At 40.3% G+C, this 20,106-nt stretch overlaps 1 protein-coding gene across 1 annotated transcript in view; it reads right to left on the bottom strand.

Annotated features, from left to right (window-relative positions):
• Positions 1–4,540: 4,540 nt before the first annotated feature.
• HAT1 (histone acetyltransferase 1) overlaps positions 4,541–20,106 on the bottom strand; it is a 66,030-nt gene continuing 50,464 nt past the window's right edge. Inside the window, exons 9-11 of the mRNA XM_089690511.1 lie at positions 10,213–10,364; positions 7,383–7,499; positions 4,541–5,229 (exon numbers count right to left, since the gene is read on the bottom strand). Coding sequence (XP_089546637.1) covers positions 5,062–5,229; positions 7,383–7,499; positions 10,213–10,364 — 437 coding nt within the window. The 3' untranslated portion in view covers positions 4,541–5,061. The remainder of the gene's footprint in view (positions 5,230–7,382; positions 7,500–10,212; positions 10,365–20,106) is intronic.

Genomic DNA, 20,106 nt, shown 5'->3' on the forward strand with positions numbered 1-20,106 from the left:
TTCACAGGATCATGCCTATGGATATAAGCAGAATCACATAATTTGGGAGCTGCTACTATTAAACTGCTGTAAAAATTAATATAAACTGTGACATAATTATACAAAATGACATAAAATAACCACAAATAATAGCGCTACCCTTAAGTAGAATAAATACAAGAATCATTGAATCCACCACCAAATAAGTGCATAAATGTGATAAGACATATATCAAATTAAGGGTCCTCATAGAGTCCATGCGCAAAAAATTGCTTATGAGCCTCAACAAATGAAGCCTTCCTTCACTGAAAATTCAGTGTGTTAACACCCCATCAAATTGAACACTCACCAAAAGCTGGTGATAAACCAGCATATCAATGTAAACCAGCACTCCTCTGCTCAGCTCCACCTTATGGATATCCAAACAGCTCAAAGCTGGTGATAGACCAGCGTATCTCTATTAGCCCAGCACTCCACAACTCAGCTCCAGCATAGAAATATCCACACAGCTCCATATAGTACATGCAGATATAAAGGATACTCGCCATAGTGCAATAACGTATAACAAAATTTATTCAAATACTCCCCCCATAAAATACACTCACATTGAGTACAAAAATATCCAGCATTTGGACTCCCTAAGATGAAGCCGGTGAAGGAAGACTTCATAGCTTCATTTGTTGAGGTTCATAAGCAATTTTTTGCGCATGGACTTTATTGAATGGACTCTATGAGGACCCTTAATTTGATATATGTCTTATCACATTTATGCACTTATTTGGTGGTGGATTTAATGATTTATGTATTTATTTATTCTACTTAAGGGTAACGCTATTTGTGGTTATTTTATATGTCATTTTGTATAATTATATCACAGTTTATATTAAGTATGAAAATTATTTTTTAAAACTAAAATAACGAAGCTTTAGTATCACTTTAGGTCGATTTTTTCACACACAATATATAAACAAAATTATTTCAGGCTTTTCTTTAATAAGAAATTGTGTATGTTTGAAGAAAAAGCTTACACAGCATTAAGTGAAGGCATGTTTTCAGAAGGCATTTAACAGCCAGTGAGGAGGCAATGGGGTTTATTTACTAAAGCTGGAGAGTCCAAAATCAGACTCCCTTCTGCATAGAAACCAATCAGCTTCCAGGTTTCATTGCCAAAGCTTCATTGAACAAGCTGAGGTTAGAAGCTGATTGGTTTCTATGCAGAAGGGAGTCTGATTTTGGACTCTCCAGCTTTAGTAAATAAACCCCAATATGTCTGTGTTAAAGGAGAAGTACAGCCAAAGCTCTTTGCACTCCTATGCACACCGCTGTTGGCTGACACTCAGCAGGTCCAGGCTGGGGAAGGATTCCAACTTAAAAGCCGGGATCCGCCCGAGTCCGGGAGTGGCCGAGGTGACTGACAGTCACCACTCTCAGCTCATAGCAGCTGTGAGAACTCAGCAATCAGTGGTCATGTGATCGCTAAGTTCTTACCCTTCGAGACGGCGGAGGACAAATGCATCATTGGACTGATGTTGCATCCACCTAGGTAAGTATAACCCCTATGGCCATGGCTCACTTGAATGGGTTGCGTTCAATAGGTGATAGAATTCCTGCCGCAAAGCAAACAGCGTGTCTGTGCTAATATACAACTTCCTCTGGCTGCTGTTGAGCGCAGAACTAAACTGTATCTGAGCACCACAAACTGAAAACACCATTTAATTCATTTTAAATATTCAAAGCAAACTCATTCATGTCTCCAAACTTTATTTTGTTGAGAAATCACTTTGAAAAACCAACTCCTAGCATTTCTAGCTGTGGCCATCTTGAGTAAAGGCAGATGACTCATATAGCATTTTTTGGAATCCATCTGTCCTTAGCTAAAAATATAAAAATAGGTAATGTTAACAGAGAGTTTACATCCACTTTAATGAGGGGCGGTAAAAGCACAACTCAGCCCCCCCCCCAAGTGGAAACGTAGCCATAAGTGAGAAGATCCAGCAATAGGCCTAATTAGCGAATATCAGCAATAGAGAAGCATCATGCTACAAATCAGCAGAATAATAAGCCTCTGCGACTTTATTGGAATCTTGGAGCATACAGTAAATGGTAGCCCTCTGGCTTTACACCAATTTAGAAAATATTGTTTTCTGATTGGCCAAAATTAACTAACCATTCATTCAGATTTTATTTCATAATAGTCAGTGAATATAGTGAGTTAATCAGTAAAATATTTACTCAGATTGGCTCATATGGGTTTCTGCACAGCATAATCCACTTTACCTTAATAAATGGGTCAATTTGAGCGTAAAGTAAAGAAAATAAAATTACCATTCCTGTCCCTCCAAATTGACACTTTACAACCAGAATGTACAATATACTAAGCCTTTTTTTTTTTTCCTCAAAGCCCTCAGTCAACCAAACGGCCAGTAAAGCAAGGTATACAGTAGTAGAATTTCCTTCCCACGATTTTTTGTTGTAAGAACGTTTGTTTATTTTTCTATTCATTAGTGGGGTCAAATCTACATTCGTTTTTAACCGCAGTGACAAGAAAATATGAAGGAGCAGCATGGAAAATTGTTCTTGAATATACGAATTTCTAATAAGGTATGTGATTTTTGTTCTGAAAGTCCATTCATTGCAAAATTGAATATTAAAAGCAAACAAAATCTTAAACTATTTTAGAACGACATTTGAATGAATTTTCCTTTGAAATTCTGCTAGCGTATAATCAGCTTTGGAGAATACTCTAGTATCTACCAAAAATGTGGAATAAAGAGACGCTGTCACTACAGTGTCAAAACTAAAATGAAGCCAACCTGTAAAACAAGATACCACATACCTACTTTCCAGTGACCTATGTGTGTACAATCTGCTGTGGTGCCGATTTCCAGCCACTGCTGGTATCCGACACTTCTGGGTGTGTTAAATACCTGCTCCCCTGCCACACACTGTGGATTCTTCCATCAGCTCATACATCTTATCTTGTAACAATAAAGCCACAGTGTGTGGCGGGAGAAGCAGGTTGTTCCCACCCACATCAGAAGTGTCAGGTACCTGCAGCAGCATGGGATCAGAAGTAGGAGCAGAGTTCTAACACAGACAGCTGGAAAGGCAAGTATTTCACATTTTGTTTTACAGGTAGCGTTTATTTTAGTTTCAAATTTATGGTGACTTAAGCACTTTCAACATTATCCGATAGAGTACTAATGGGGTTCAAGGATGTACTGAGGGTAGTAAATGATAGCAACCAGATTTTGGTTTACAAGAAGCCCGCTGCTATGGATTACTGCACTTTGTGCATAATCATGGCTCTGCACTGCCTAGGTGCTTTTCTTGTCCGCATTATATGACTTCTGGGAAGAATGTCACCGAGTACCATTCTAAATTACCCTTTTAAACAGCAAGAAAGCATTTACTTCTGTAAAATAACCCTAAGCAACCCTATTCACTCCTGGGCAAGTTATCTTCCTGCTGCTTCTCTCCTATGGTGTGTCTCCCTCCTATAGCCTTGAGAACTCCCACCATCGGGAGTCAGGATTAAAGGAAGACAGTGATAGCTCTGCCCAACAGTCCCACCTTCTGCAAAATTGTAATTAATGCACTCACATTAGTACATTAAGGCTGCATTTACAACTTTTTTTTCTATATTTAAGGATCTGAACACTGCTGCATTGTTTTCAACGGAGGCATTTACACAGGTGCATAAATATAAGCTACATTCAGATCCTTAACAGAAAATCCAACAAATGTGTCTGAGGACATGCGTATGCATTCTGATATTGAATAAAACAGGACAATTATACACATAAAAAAAAAATACGGCCGTGTGAATGTAGCCTTAACATTTATCAAATTTTTGCATTGAAGCCTGCAAAGATTTACAATTGCTATCAGGTGGAATGCACAGACTTTTGCACTGTTCACACCCCAGCCACATACGGAGGTACAGACCTACCGTTATGCGGCTGGAGGAAGTAAACAATGCACTACAAGTATGGCGACACCACCATACACTTGTGCTTCCCTGAGATCCTACCTCTCTGCTGCTTTGGCAGATGGGAGCCGCACACAGCCCTGCCAAATCTAAAATCAGAAGGATAAAGGGAGTAGCATCCCACTATTCAAGTAAATGGGTGGGGGGAGATGGAGAAAGTGAACATAGACACAAAGATGAGCTAAACCTTTAAGGCAGCACAATAATTTAAATGAATTGCCAATGGACCATAAAACGCACCTGCACCATTTTTCCCTGACACGAGGCACCACAAGGCATTACTGTACATTGTGGTGCACTTCAATATAGATGCATTCCTTTAGTGTGCTTGGGTGCCATTTAAAATGAATAGCACCGTGGCATTGACAATGTAATGCACAGGTATAAACCAGCCTTCGTGCCCATGAATATTAGTATGTAATCTAATTTGGAGAAAGTAAATGTCTACAGACAACTACTGTATGTATATTCTGAAGTGAGAATTTATATTCTGAGGTGAAAATTTTACCTCATCTATAAATCTGTAATTTAGAAAAAAAAGTTTTACAAAGACTACACAAATGCATAAAATAGCATTTCTTCTTTTATTTATAGTTTTAAGTGCTACTAAGTAAATATGGACTTTTGAATTCAGTCATCTAGAAAAATAAAACAATTGATAAGCACAGAAAACCAGAGAACTGTATTTATAGGAAACATGACCCGGGCAGGTAGTACATGGTATATTTACATGTGAAAATTGTTAATAATGATAAATGAATAACCTCAGAATTATACAAAAATCGCCAAAAACGCATAAAGATCAACTTTGCATCTTCAAAGCAAAGGCACCCACCAGATAATGCAATCTTCAACAAGTGGTGTTTGAACCAATAATGTGTTGGTTTATAGACTTTGTTTAAGCAGCAAACACAAACACTTTATTGCTGTTGTCTTTAACAGGTTACAATTGAATGCCACACGTCAATTTAATGTCCGCAATACAACAACAGTACTTCTAACAGTACTCAGTGGGCTTTGTATGTATTAGACTGCTGGGCAACATCAGGCTGTAAAGTAGTTGAGACAAGTTTAAAGAGCACTGACAAGATCTATACTTGGGCAAGCCTTTCCACTGTCCTCCTGTACTCTGTCACCAGCTCCTGATAGCTCTCCTCAAGCTGTTCATGCTGTGTTTTCAGATCTATTTGGTTCATCTGGTTTGTAAGCTCCTCTGGTTTTAAGCATCTCCTCATCTTAGCCATTTCTCTCTGATTTTTCTGTTAAAACACAAACAGAATATGAAGAACCACAAAATATAAAACAGATCTTGGAATCTGGTGCATCTGATTTAGATGTGGATGATGATATATTTGCAACACAAGAAGAACAGTAATAAAAGGCTCTCCACTCCAATTTCCTCCTCCCCAACTGCCAGGGATAAACCAAGCTGTCCTCACTCACAGATCCTATGCAGAAATAATACAGGCACCTTACACTGGAGGGATTACTATAATCCATGTTGTTTGTATACAACATCCACAGGTACTGTAATGACCTTAAGACAGCCCCCCTCTAAAGTGCTTCACCCAATGAGACTTAGGCTAGCCACAGTTTGAATCTCGGCTGGTGATTCGAACTATGTGTGTGCAGGCTGAATGTAAAAAGTCGATCGATCAACTTGGGTACAACCAGCCTGTCGGATTCACTCGTGATTATCACTAGTGTCTGCTATAGCCACTAGCAATAATCACTGTCTTCTTCCGGCGGGGGCCGCTTCCCCCACCTGGAGAAGACAACAGCTCGGCAGGAGTATGTCAGTACTGTCTGTGCTAATGGGGCAATTCTGCAAAGTTCTTTCCTGCAACCCAAGGCTGCTGAAAGAAATTTGCACCCTGAATGGCCTGCCTTAGTCATAGAGGTGGGTTCCTTTATACACATTACAACAAACAGACTCAAAGGCACCTGATCACATCTCAAAGCACAGTTCATCTCCTAAAGAAGTACTGAATGTGTTGGCAGTATTAACGGAGGGTCTTCGTGGTATACTGCCCATACAAAGCAAATATATAAAAACCTAACTTTTTATTAAGCCGCAATGTAAAGCCATTAATGCCTGAACGGCTATTTGCATCATATACTAAAGTTCTTTTTTTACCATGTTATAGTTTGGAATAAAACAAGATAAGAGGATCACTCTTATCACCATTCACCCTTTGTATATGGTGATAAGGACACAAGAAAAATGTTAACACCAGGTGTCCAGTTTGTGGAAAGATGAGCCCCTACCTAGGTAATAATGTTATCTCCAAGTATGTCTACCTCCAGGACAAGTGTTGGTACCTGGCTGAGTATTACAGGGATGTACAGGTGTGGACATTTTCAATACTCAAGTTGTGTTTACCTTGGGCGAGGACTACCAATACAATGGCTGTGGATGTGCTATACAACAAACATAGACCTTTGAAGATCCCTCTGCTGTGTTTTCTGCACAGGAAGAGTAGTAGTTCACACAATTCACCTAACTAAAGCTGGCCACAGATGGGTAGAATTTCAAACGAAAATTCCTAGAAAAAAATGTTCTAAGAAAGTTTGTTCGTTTTTCTAATCATTAGTGGGTCAAATCGATGTTCGTTTTTGATCATAGCAAGCAGAAAACCTGAAGGCACAGAATGGAAAATTTTTCACAAACCAATGTCTAAAGGTGTATGGAGTTTTTGCTCATTAAAGTTCATTGGAACCAAAATGAAAAGCAAAAAATCTTTCAACCAACTGTTGAATATTTTGAGAATTTTCATACAAATGTTCCTGAGACTTTTCCTAAGAACTTTCGTTCAAAATTATATCCATGACCAGCTTAAGCTACATTAATTTTTTTTTTTGGCACTGATAAAAAGGTTACAGTTGGTTTGAATATATTTTTAACATATAAAATGGCTTACGTAACATTTTTTTTACGAATGTGGAAATACACATCTAAAACAGGTTGTTTTAATTGTAATTTAATTTTTTTAACTTAACAAATATGGTTCCTTTAACGGTGAAGGGGTGAAGGGTGTATAATCAACTATGGACTGGAAACAACAGGAGTCCAAACAATACCACTTGGCAGTAAATAAGAATAGCATGGAACATATGCTCTGTGATACCAGCTATTGATTTTATTACCATGTATCTCCAGAAGTATGTATGGATAGAAGGTGTACATGTAATCTCCTAGATTGTAAGCTCTAACAAGCAGGGCCCTTTGTTTCCTCTTGTACCAAATTGTATTGTAACTGTTATGTCTACCTTCATTTTGTAAAGCGCTGCGCAAACTGTTGGCACTATATCAATCCTGTATAATAATCTACAATGGTAATACTCCTGGAGAAAAAGTTCACATTAGGCTTCCATCAAAGCCGCTATGATAGAGATTGCAAAACAGCCATACCTTATATGGGCCAACAAGTCTCTTTTTGATGTCTAGTCTGTAAGCCCTGGATTTTTCAGGATCACTCATGTCTGTTGCACGAAGCCGAAGAATTTCATAAACACGTCTTGCATGTTGCTAGTGATTAAAATAGGCAAATAATACAACAGAACAATGTTACAATCTTGTCTATTCACAACAGCATTAAAAAAGGACCTTAGTAAAAAAAAACAAAATAGAGCTTCAGAATCTATACAGAAAACTGAAAGAGTTTTAGGGATTCTGGAAATAACTTACTAGTAATGTTTTTCTCAGTGTCTGGAACTATAAATTTACTTCTAGTGGTACTTGTCACTGTAGGCAACACGCAGCAAAGCTTTGTGTTTATGTGAATGAAAGGCTTGAGAAAGAATATAATTGCACAAATCCTAAAGCTATGGATTGCACCCAACCTTCCTTCCCTAAAGAAACTTAGTTCACACACTGATGTTGCTTTACTACAGGAGTAGAAGCTGTTCACTGAAAAGTATGGAAGCTTTGCAAAGTGAATGACCGTACATAAAAGTAATAATTTTACTTGTGTACAGTCTAAATACCCATTCTGAATACATCATGTACAAGGGAAAATTTGTTATATTCTATGATTTTCCTAGCACATGACTGGCTGAGTTAAGCGATTATAGCTTCATCTTATTTACCATACTCAATGAACATTCACTTTGCAAAGTAAACGATCTCTAATCCTATATTAGATAAACCCAATCCTGTGGTTCCCCGAGATTAATATCTATGATAATATTTTCTCTCAGGAACCTTCCACAGTGCAGTTCACAAGGGGATGGATTTTAGGAACTTTTTGGAAGGCATAAAGACCCTTGCTTGTGGGTAGTTTTGGGTAGCAATGTGCAAAGTACTGTTGTTGCATGCAACTTAAAAAATAAGTTCACCTTTTAGAGACTGTTACACATTACACCCACATTTAGGGCGTAACTTGCTCCAGTACATGCTCCCCCACCCAAATCTCCCCCATGTGGAAGCAGGCGAGGGTTCCTCTCCCCACACCCACTGTCAAATTTCAAAATCAGCACAGCTGTGCTGGGCTCCACTGCACACATTGCTGACCTGTAAATGGATAGACTGTTTGCAGTTCTCAATGACCTGCGATGATGCCGATGAGCAGCCTTGTAGTTCATTCACAAGCCTTGCAGCTTTCAAATGGACAGAAATCTGAAAGACTTGTCTGCAGGAGCCTGACATTGCACCTGTGATTCACTGTCCATAGGTGCAATGCTCTGCAGGCTCCTGGGGGAAAAACAAATAAATGAACATATTTTTTTTTCTGCACAAATATGTGCGATTATTTATTTTTTCCCCAAATATGAACTTGACCTTTAAAGAATATATGTCAAGGCAAGAAATAAAATAAGACAAAAGCAAATGCAGTACACGTCTCTGTAATGCATGCACATTTTCCCTATGCTTTATCTTGCAAGCATAGAAAATACCTTTTGATTTGCCAGAAAAGCACTCCGCTCTTAAATCCTGATGTGAGCCGACAACACAGCATTTTTGCGGACTGAGAGGTGTCATCCCTACCCAGTTGCCTTTTGCTAATCTACTCAACTACTCCTGTTCTCAGATTTCCACAACATAAAGGCTAATCATTCTGTAGTCCATTTATAAAAGGAGGGCTATTTGAGATTACATAGGCAGTGCACACAGGACAGCTCTGAATTTCTGACAAGATATTTTGTTCTCTGCATTTATCCTACAGATGTATTTAACAGACAAAAAGAGAGCAAATAAGACCATTTCAGTGTAAGGCTTTACATGCACTTTAACAAAACCCTGTCACCACCCATTCATATTACTATGCCATGCACAGTTAACATGCCAGTCCGGGGATAGACGCCAGGAAATGGGGTGAGCACACCGCTGGATCGTGGGATAGGTGTGTGTCTGTTAAATTAAAAGTCAGCAACTACAATTCACACTTAAAGTGACATTAAAAGGCAATTTAAAAAGAAAACAACAAACATGTTATACTTACCTGCTCTGTGCAGTGGTTTTGCACAAAGCAGCCCAATTATCTTCTCAGGTCCCCTACTGATGCTCCTGAACCCCCCCAAACCCAGTTCCCCCAGAGCAAGTAGCTTGCTATAGACACCCCCAAGCAGGCTCGCATCCAAGCGGCTTCTCTGCATGTCCAATCACACACAGAGCCTCGTCTTGGCCTCACCCTCCCCCTTCTCTCTTCATTGGCTCACTGGCTGTGATTGACAGCAGCAGGAGCCATTGGTTCCTGCTGCTGTCTCATCTAATGAAAGAGTCCTTGGAGAGCTGAAGCTCTTGTGCACTTCCCTGGATCGCAATGGAGCTCAGATAGAATACATGAAGATAAAAACCTTAAGCATTTACGACCACTTAAAGTACACCCCATAACTGCATATCAGCTAGAGAGCTAAAATGGATGTTATTGTCTTATTCTTTAATGCTTGCAAATATGGCAGCTTCTACCACAGAGCATATTATAATCCCGCAGGTATAGAATGTGCACAGTGTACTCCCTTCAGCTTTTCTATCCATTTAAGGAAATTTAAAAAGTACATAATGTATATTTGTATCAGAATTGAAAGTTCATGCTTTTCCCACTATATGTCAGCATTTCAAGGAGAGTCGGCTAAATTCCCAGGAAAGCCAGATAATCATATGGAATAGTCTGCAGCATTCATGTCAGGAAGAAGGGGGAAATGTTCAGGGTTTAGGAATTTTTCCGAGTCAACAGCATGTCAATGTAAAGAGTAATATTGTGCTCACCAAGTCATCACAGGGAATGCTATAGCTAAAGTACCTTATTTATCTTGAGTTTCTGTTGAGCTTCTGTCACCATTTCTTGACTGAACCCTTCAAGAAGTTTTTCAGTAGAAAAACATGGCAGATTCTGGCAAAGCTTTGCAAGAACAAAGTCTCGGAGCCTGACAAAGTTTTCTGATGGATCTTCAGCTGGACAAAAGAAAAAAGAAATAAAACTTTCAAATATCTTTTTTTTCTTCCAAAATCGTATTATTCCTGTGTCTTACATTCTGTCAACAAATAGCTACACAAATAAGGAAAAGGCTTGAATGTAGCAATCATTATTGGTACAGCCAAAAAAACAATCCTCTGGGTGATCAATGTAATTTGCATGGATTTTAGAGTGTAAGTTAAAGCAATTTTTTTTAGTTTTGGATAAAGTGGAGGGATTAGAACACGTCACCTTTAGAATTAACCCTTTGTGAGTAAATCACCAAAAATAAAATTTTTATTGCAGAGGATGCTTAAAGTGGAAGTCTTTTTTTTAACTTGTACCTACAGGTAAGCTTATAATAAAGCACCTCCAGCACTGAATGTATTTAACAGAAAGGGAGGGTTGGATGGATGGATGTGCTGGAGGGTCTATTGTTGTTGGCTACTGGGGGTTCTATTGTCATAGGGAGGGATCTATTGTTGCTGGTGGGGGATATGTTGTTTCTGTGGGGTCTTATACTGTTGAGAGGGCTCTATTGTTGGTGGCTGCTGGAGATTCTATTGATGCCTGCTTCTGGAGGTTCTATTGTTGCTGATGGGGTTTATTGTTGCTGGTGTACATCTATCATTACGGGGGGTTATTTTGTTGTAGGAGAGCTATTTTTGCTGGGGCAATCTATTGTTACTGGCTGCAGGGGATTTTACTGCTTTTCCTATCATATATAATAAATTCCATACAAATTATGCACCACAAAATGAATGGTTCTGTATTCTCTAAAAGGTGCAGTACTGGGAGGTGGGTAGGGGGTGGAACCGAGGGATGGTGCTCAGAGTTGGGTAGGGGTGCTGGGACAAGGGGTGACTCGAAAGGGAGGAGTACCTATTCTCTGAGGGGAAAAAAGCTCTGCCTGTAGGTACAGTGAATATCTCCTAAACTTTCACTGTTTGGGAGATATTCACAGTGCATGCAATTGATGACATCACCAGCTCATGCGCTCTGAAGGAATGCATACCTGTACTGTTTCTTCAAAACTCCATGCAGCAGGAGTGACTTCAACGTGGCACAGCCAGTTAGAACCAGTAAAACCGGGTGAAGATAGATGCCCTGTCAGTGGTGAAAGTGCGCTGCTGGAGGGCTTCATTCTAAGGTGAATACTTCATAATCTGCTAGTATGCAATGTATACTAGAACATTATGCCATTGTCTTGCAGGTTTTTGTGGGGATTTACTACCGCTTTTTTTTTTGGAGGATGTGGTTTACTACCACTTTAAAATCTTGTATCTTAGTGCAGACTTTTGGTAAAAATCAGCGAGCCAATCACACATGCAGGAAATGACATTTCTGGGGAAGTTTTGTATACCGTGTACAGAAGGCCTCCAGGTTGCAGTATAGCACTAAATTTTACAGAAAGTGACAGTGCTACAGACTTAAAAGGAAAGGTAATTTTAGTAACATTCAATTACAATATCGTGTATGCAAAATGGTTTGCCATTTTTTTCCACGAAGTGGAATTACACCAAGTTTATTCTGTCTGTGTGTGTAAAACATACACACACACACACACACACACACACACACACACACACACACACTTTATCTCATATTTATATACATGTACACAGTACTACTATTCTAGGCACTTCTGACAAGTGAGAATGCTTTCAATAATAATAAAATAACTGTTTTAACCAACTGACCTCCGGCAGGTTTCACCCACTTCATGACCAAGTAATTTTTTGTTATTCAAGGGGTTAACTGTGTGCCTAACAATGTATAATGTATGTAATATGTGCGGCTTTTACTTTAATATATGGCTGTTTTTTCTCCCTGCCCAATGTGAATACCAGAATACAAATATAGAGACAAGCGAGAGAACAAATGTTGTTTTAAAAGGCAAAAGGTAAACACACCAAACTGATTTGATTACGTTTTTTAAGCTTTGATCATTAAATAAATATAATATATATTATTAAAATGGGTGAATAGAATGATGGGTAAATGAAGACAAAGTGAATGCTAGAGGACGGACAATTAAGAGCGAAGAGAATTGGCCCTGTGTAAGCTCTGACTGGAGATCTGACCTGGATTGGCACTAGGCCTTCTTTCTTCACTCCCTGTAGCTGAATATAGTGATAAAGAATATATATTTGTTGGAGGGGAGGAGGGACATTAAAGTAAACCTACTGCTTTGTCCTGCACTGGTAAAAGCACACGTTTGGATAACTTTGGGTGGAACCTGAACCTGGTTAACCTACCAGTACAGTTTGGGTTGTAAAAGAAAACTAGCAAAAGGAGGAACTCAAAGAAAACAAAATCACATGTAGGCAATGGCCCTTCTAGGAAATTAACTCAGAACCTCAGCTCATCTAAAAAAAACAGTGTTATCCAAGATGATATGCACGCCTGGACACACATGGCATCCCTAGGGACATTATCCTGTGTAGCACCTTTCAGTTCTACACCATTAGGCACATAACTGCCATTAAATAATATACAGAGCAACGATTTCAATGTCCTATCCCAAGCAATCTTGACAGTCACTACCTTCATACAACTGCTGAGGTCAAGTTGCAGCAACAAAAAATCAACATACACTGCAGCGTTAAAACTCATGTTCAGGCTGACTGGTTCCATGCTACTAGACTCAAAAATCATGCGCAGTAAATACATTTTGAATCTCCTGCCAGTCATCACAGTTACATTGTAGTGGACTGCAACACAAGAAGTGGTAAGCCCATATATAGATATATATATATATATATATATATAAATCAATCAATCAATCAATCATACTTGTCAGCCATAGAAGGGCAGCTAAAAAATGTATGTACAGATTTAATGCTGCACAGCATTCAACATATAACTTACTGATCGATCTGCTGATCTTTTTTACATTTTCTTCTTGCAATAAATTGCACCTTTCATTGTCTAATTTATATCTTATGCTTTCCCTTTCCCCTTGTCGTGCGGTTTTACCTTTCTCTGTCCTTTCAAGTCCCCATGGCGGCTCGCATATATAGCCCTAGCGATGTAGGCATGTACTGCACAAAAAAGTGAGATCTGTAACATTTTGCACTCAGTGGGATTTCATGTGTTTTGCAGGAGAGACTTCTGTCTAGACACTCTGCCATAAAGCCCAGATCTGGGGAGGGCTGCAGTGATGGTTGTCCTTCTAAAACTTGTCCCATCTCCACACAGGATCTCTGGAGTTCAGTCAGAGTGACCATCGGGTTCTTAGTCACCTCTCTTACTAAAGCCCTTCTCCCCCAATTGCTCAGTTTGGTCCGGCGACCAGCTTTAAGGAGAGTCCTGGTTGTGCTAAACTTCATCCATTTGAGAATTATGGAGGCCACTGTACTCTTGGGAACCTTCGGTGCAGCAGAAAATTTATAGAGAGGTGTGTGCCTTTCCAGATCATGTCCAATCAATTTAATTCACCACAGGTGAACTTCAATCATGATCAAGAAATATGGGAGGAACCTTAGCTAAATATCAAGTGTAGTTGCCAAGGGTCTGAATACTTAGGCCAATGTAATATTTCAGTTTTTTCTTTTCCATAAATTTGCAAACATTTCTACAGTTTGTCATTATGGGGTACTGAATGTAGATTAAGTAGAAACAAAATGAATGTATACAAACTATAGTATCAGGCTGCAACATAACAAAACTGAAAAAAAGTGAAGGGGGTCTGAATACTTTTATGAATGCCCTATATTAAAACACACACAAACACTGTGCCTTGTTATTCTATTTTAAACTAAATGGCTTGTAAGTGTTCATATATATTTTAATAGTGACAGATTGCCATGCACAGTGCATCTCACAGCAGCTTTTAGACCTGCCCACAAAACCGGAGAAAAAACTAAACATTTATAATCCTATAAAAACTAAAATGGCCACAGCCTGTAATAATTCTTAAAAAAAGGGAAAAAAAAGACCTAATAGAAATGTGCATGAGAAAACAATCTTTAGAAAGGAAAAGTGGAGTTTCACTTTAATAAGATAAAAAGCAAAATTAAACACTTGCATATTTCCCTTTCATATGTTAATTATACTTTGCCAACTCTGCCTTGTTTAATGAAAAGATCAATACAAATAGACAAACGGTCATTTTGAGGTGGATGGGTAGACAGAGAAATTTACACATTATATTATTTTGCTGTGTAAAGGGCTTTCTAATCTCAAGAATCGACACAGCTGCCTGGGAAAAGCAGTCTGGCTACCATTATCCATAGTCATTAGCCACTCCATTGTACTGTAAGCACATAAATACCCAGCATTTCAAAGAGAAGGAAACAAAAAGATTTAATTGTTCAGAAAAGCTTGTACCCTTTTACTGCCAAATCTCTCAGCCAATTCTGGCATCCTTAACCCCATGGAACATCAACAGGTCAATGAGAATGTCAGACCTTTAAATCCTTTAAATATTTACAATCAAAAAAAAAAAAAAAATCTTCCACACAGGTATCTACATGTATAGAAAGGAATTGGGTTTTTACCAAGCAATCACTTTTTTAAAATATGAAGGCAAGAAAAAACCCAAACACAGACTAGGGAACTCATTGAGACACACAAAGTCCTTCACATTCAGGATGTACTGCAACCAACAGAAGGTTTGGACACTGGCAAAGAAAAGCGCTGTAGACTAGCCCAGGATGACCCTCTCATTGACAACCTTCCTCAGTTTTGTAGTAAAGTTTTACAGAGAACATGATCATAATGACAAGTGTCTACCGCAACGGACTCCAAGAAATGAATTTTACAGTGAGTACTAAAATCTTATTGGATATCCAAAAGCAGTCCAACTGATTGGTGGGAAACATGGCTAACAAATGCTAACAGGCCGAAGAAAACAGAGAATTGGGGACTGCTTGCAGCTTAAAGAGATGCCTGAAGAACCTTACTCCAAAAAGGCTGGCATCAAATGAGGCCACAATGGCCACCTGGTGAAACTTTGAGAAGGTGTTAACAGGAGACCAGGTAACAGCCTTACAATCTAAGAAAACAGTTGCTTGATGCCACAAAACTCAAGAAGCTCTTACAGATATTAGTGTTGACCCCATCTAAACTTGGATGATAATGGTACATGCAATGATCATCAAAACAATGAACAGAAATTCAACGCTCACACAATATGAAATAGAATGGTGACAGTAGGCATAATTAAAGGAAAAATTAGGACTGACTGTACACAAGGTGTGATGACAGAGTGTCACAGAGTCAGTAGGTCCATGGGATGATCCAATGGAGGAGGATGTAGACCAAGGAACCAGGGCACATGGATTGAAGCTGGCAAATCCTCGTCATGGATGGTGAGGATCCTATGTAGCGGATGTGGTAACAGTTTGAAAGCAGTCAATGCATCCTGAGGATGAACAAAATGAAGAGGGGATGGACCAGAGAGGCAAAGCACCTAGGATGGAACCGGCAGCTCCTCATCAAGGATATGGGGATCACTCATCAAGCTAAACTTGGATGATAGTGTGAGTCACTTAGAGGTGGTGGAACAAGAAGCAGAAGGGAATCTTCTTTCTAATAAAAGCTGGCAGATTCTCACAGCACAACCCACATCCAGACAACATAAATGTCCTTTTTGAGGATATGGAACCAGAGAGAGAGATGGAAGAACAATGTATTGGTTGAGTTAAAAGGCAGAAACTACCTTGGGCAAGAAGGAAGTCCTAAGTCTTAATACCACCAAAAAAAGAAAAAAAAACCCCAAAAAACACAAAAGGTTCTTTGCAGGACAGGACTGACAGCTCAGAACCTTGCCTCACAAAAAGGTGATGGGTATAAGGAATACCACTGAAGAGAGTGGAATGCCTCTAATCAGTTTACACAATGGTTTCTTAAGTGCAGACAGAATCAGACTAAGATCCTATGAATTCATAGGGGAACAAACAGGAACTACACTGGGGACTCCCAGGTCTACAAAGGTCTTAATCTAGGAATGAGAGGCCACTGGCAGATGAAGCAATACAGAAATGCAAAAAATTGACGTATGACAGCGTTGAGAGCCAAAGGCTGGTTCAGAGCCAGCTATAGAAAGAGGAAGATTCGTCCTACTGAGAAATTCCTAGGCTGAAAGGTGAAAGACTCATACCAAGTCATGTATATCTTCCACGTCAGATTACCTTGTGGGAAGTAGATTACCTAGCTTTTAACATCGTAGGAATCACAAATTCAGAGATGCCCATTTCTCTCAGAACATATTAAAGCCAGGACCTGCAAAACAGGTCGATCAGTACTTGAGACAGAACATTTAGACAATCTGATAGAATCCTTGGAGGGTGCGCCAGGAGATTTACCACGTTGGCATACCACATTTGCCTAATCAGTCCAGAGCAATGAGAATCACTAGAATTACCTCTATCTCGATTGTGAAAAGCAAATAAGAAAGATGATTCAGCAGGGGAAAGGTGTGCTGATCCCAGAGCCACCACAGCATCCATTGCTTCCGATAGAGGATCCTTGTGCCTGGAGACAAACCTGACCAAGTTTGTTGTTGATCCTGGAGGCTAGGAGGTCCACATGTGGAGTCCCCCATTTGTGATACAGATCCTGGAACACCTCTGGCTGTAGAGAGCACTCCACCAGGTTCAGATATTGCCAGCTGAGGAAGTAAGCCTGTCAGCAGTCCATGTTTGAGATTTACACAGCAGACAAAACTTGAACCTGAAATTCTCCCCAGGATGGGATTGACTTCTTTTGCCACAGTGAGACTTCTGGTTCCTACTTAATGGTTTATGTATACCACAGCCATGGCTTTGTCTGGCTGAATCTGGATCCTCCAGCAGGATGGTACAACACTGCAAAGAAAGTCAAATCTGCCCACCCCTCCAGAATAAAGATCAGGTGGAGAGATTCCTCTGACTAGTCCCATTCACCAATAAGATGGCCAGGACTCCTCCCAGCCCTATAGGAGGACATCTGTCATGAGAGGGCAAAAAGGAGAAGGAGCAGACAGACAGATAAGGGATCAGGCTGCAGGGTCAGGACCAGGATCAGAATAAGAATGCAGGAAGACAGGTCAGGGGCACATGGACAAACAACAAGGCAAAGAGGAGAAGCACAGACAAGGCTTAAATACACTTCCTGTAACAAGCAGCAGGTGATGCCCGATTACCATCAGCTTCGGACTGCTGACAGACACCTGCTGGTGGATACCGGAACTGCAGTTATAGGTCTGGGAGCCACAGTGCCACCAGCAGGTGAATCCCTTCCTGACAGCCAGGGACAAACTGGTTCTTAGTTTCTAATGAATCATTCTGTCCAGAGAGCCGATTAGTCCCACGATGACAGGATGTTGCATTGTTAGAGGTCTGAAGTGTAACTGAGCAAATGGGACAGTCTCTGAGGAAGCTACTGTCAGATAGCCATCAGATAGACCCAATATTCTCAAGTATAAGCAGAGCGTTAGATAATTTCCTGGAATGGAGAGCCTGAATATGAGATCCCATAGTCTGACCATTCTCCTGTGGGATAAAGTCCCTGGCCTGAGCTGTGTCCAGGACTAGACCCTGATAATTCTAAAAATTCAGGATCCATCCGGACATCTGGTCAGTCAAACTCATTGTCTGACAAAACTTGTGCTGAACTGGTCCGTTGAAGTAGGTCATCTAGGTATCCCACAATGGGGATACAACAAGAGCACAGTAGGGCTAATAATGAAGCCAGCACATTGATGAACACAAGTTGCAGATAGGATGAAGGGCTCGGACCACAAACTAGTACAGGGGCCCTACATCAAATGAAGGAAACATTCATAAGCTGGGAAGATGGGGACCATGCAGGTATGTGTCCTTGATGTCCACAAAAGCAAGAAAGACAACAATATACCTGGTGGATTCCATGTGCAATTTCTGAGCTTGAATGAAGATATTGTGCAGACATTGGCACCATCAGTAGGCCTGTTACAGCCCTTTGAGTTTGAGCTGGAAGCACCCAGTACAGTGGGAATGTTCCTCTTGTGTCTGGAATCAGACAAGTTGTGACCATATAGTGGTAAGGCAACGTAACGCTCAGGGTAAAAGGCAAAACCTTAGGTACTCACAAAGCCTAAGCACCTAGTAGCAGTTGAGGGCAGACTAGTCAGAGGTGACCAAAGTCACTGTAAGTGGAAACTGACTGAGGACTGGAGTTCCACATGGCTCTTTGCAAGCATGAGCAGAAGTGGGAAAATGCTCCCTCAATGCTGTATGGCAGGAAAGAGCGCATGGAGTGCACACAATGTTCCACCCAGAAGATTGCATCAGCATTGAGTCCCAAAGCATTAACCCTTTCTGTGGTGGAAAAGTGTGAAAATGGAGAAAAGTAGGGAATTTAAAGGCACCCAGAAACCAATGTAGATGAAGTAGCTCCGCAAGATCAGCTTGACCAGCTTATTCATGAAGTGAGTTTTTAGAGACAGCACAAATGTCTAGATAATGCTGGTGGCTCTGTATCTGGAAAGTACTCCCTTTTTCCCAGAACAGAGTCTGGAAAGCGCTTTAGGCAGAATGCAGTGCCGAAGGTCAATTCTAGGCTATCCCTGTAATGTTCATTCATGCAAGGTCTGGATGCGGCACTCTAAAAGCCAGGCTGAAGACAGCCATGACAGATACAGTAGCTGTAATGAAAGAAACCAGCTCTAGCAGCAGTTTAGAGAAGAGTTGGGGGAGAGGAAACAGGAATTCAACACTACTCCAGGACAGGGAGAGGATAATGTGCTTTCTTATTAGCTTACTCTACTTATGGGTCACGGAGCTGGAACCAGCATGTATATTAGGAGTTACTGCTACATGCTTGTTCTTGCGCAGTGATTCAGAGAACAAAGGTTGAAGACAGCCAGGTAACATGAATATTTAAGTGAAGGTCAGACATGCCCAGCTGTTACCAATCCCGATGCTTGCCCACACTAATAGCAGGGTGAAGATCAAGCTCGTGGCTGGAACAAATAATATAAGGAAGGATGGTTGATGCCACAACTAGCATGTGCTGGATAAATCCTTTTATTTCACTTGCGTACACTGAGAGCTGCAAGCTGCTTACGCATTTCAAGCTTACTCATATTGCTGTTTGTGGCAATACCCATCTTTCCATGGATTATGTGGAGGTCAGAAAAATCAGACCCATTTCCCTTAGTACACTTTTCCTTTAACCACTAGCCTACAGGGCACTTATACCCCCTTTCTGCCCAGGCCAATTTCCAGCTTTCAGTGCTGTCGCGCTTTGAATGACAATTGCGCGGTCATGCAACACTGTACCCATATGACATTTTTATCATTTTTTTTTAGACAGATAGAGCTTTCTTTTTGTGGTAATCACCTCTGGGATTTTATTTTTTCTTAAACAAACCAAAAACCACTGAAAATTTTGAAAAAACAAAACAAAACGTTTTTTCTTAGTTTTCGTTATACAATTTTGTAAATAGGTGATTTTTTTCCTTCACTGATGTGCGCTAATGAGGCTGCAGTGATGGGCACTGATAGGCTGCACTGATGGACAATGATAGGTGGCACTGATGAGGAGGCACTGGTAGGTTGCACTTATGGGCATTGACAGGCATAACTGATGGGCATTGACAGGCATAACTGATGGGCACTGAAAGGCAGCACTGATACATGACACTGATAAATGGCACTGATAGGCAGCACTGACTGGCACTGATAGGCAGCACTGACTGGCACTGATAGGCAGCACTGGCTGGCACTGATAGGCAGCACTGATAGGCAGCACTGATAGGCATTGATAGGTGGC

This window comes from Staurois parvus, unplaced genomic scaffold, assembly GCF_062004578.1.
Source record: "Staurois parvus isolate SC_StPar_1 unplaced genomic scaffold, SC_StPar_1.0 ptg000530l, whole genome shotgun sequence".
Taxonomy (NCBI): Eukaryota; Metazoa; Chordata; class Amphibia; order Anura; family Ranidae; genus Staurois; species Staurois parvus.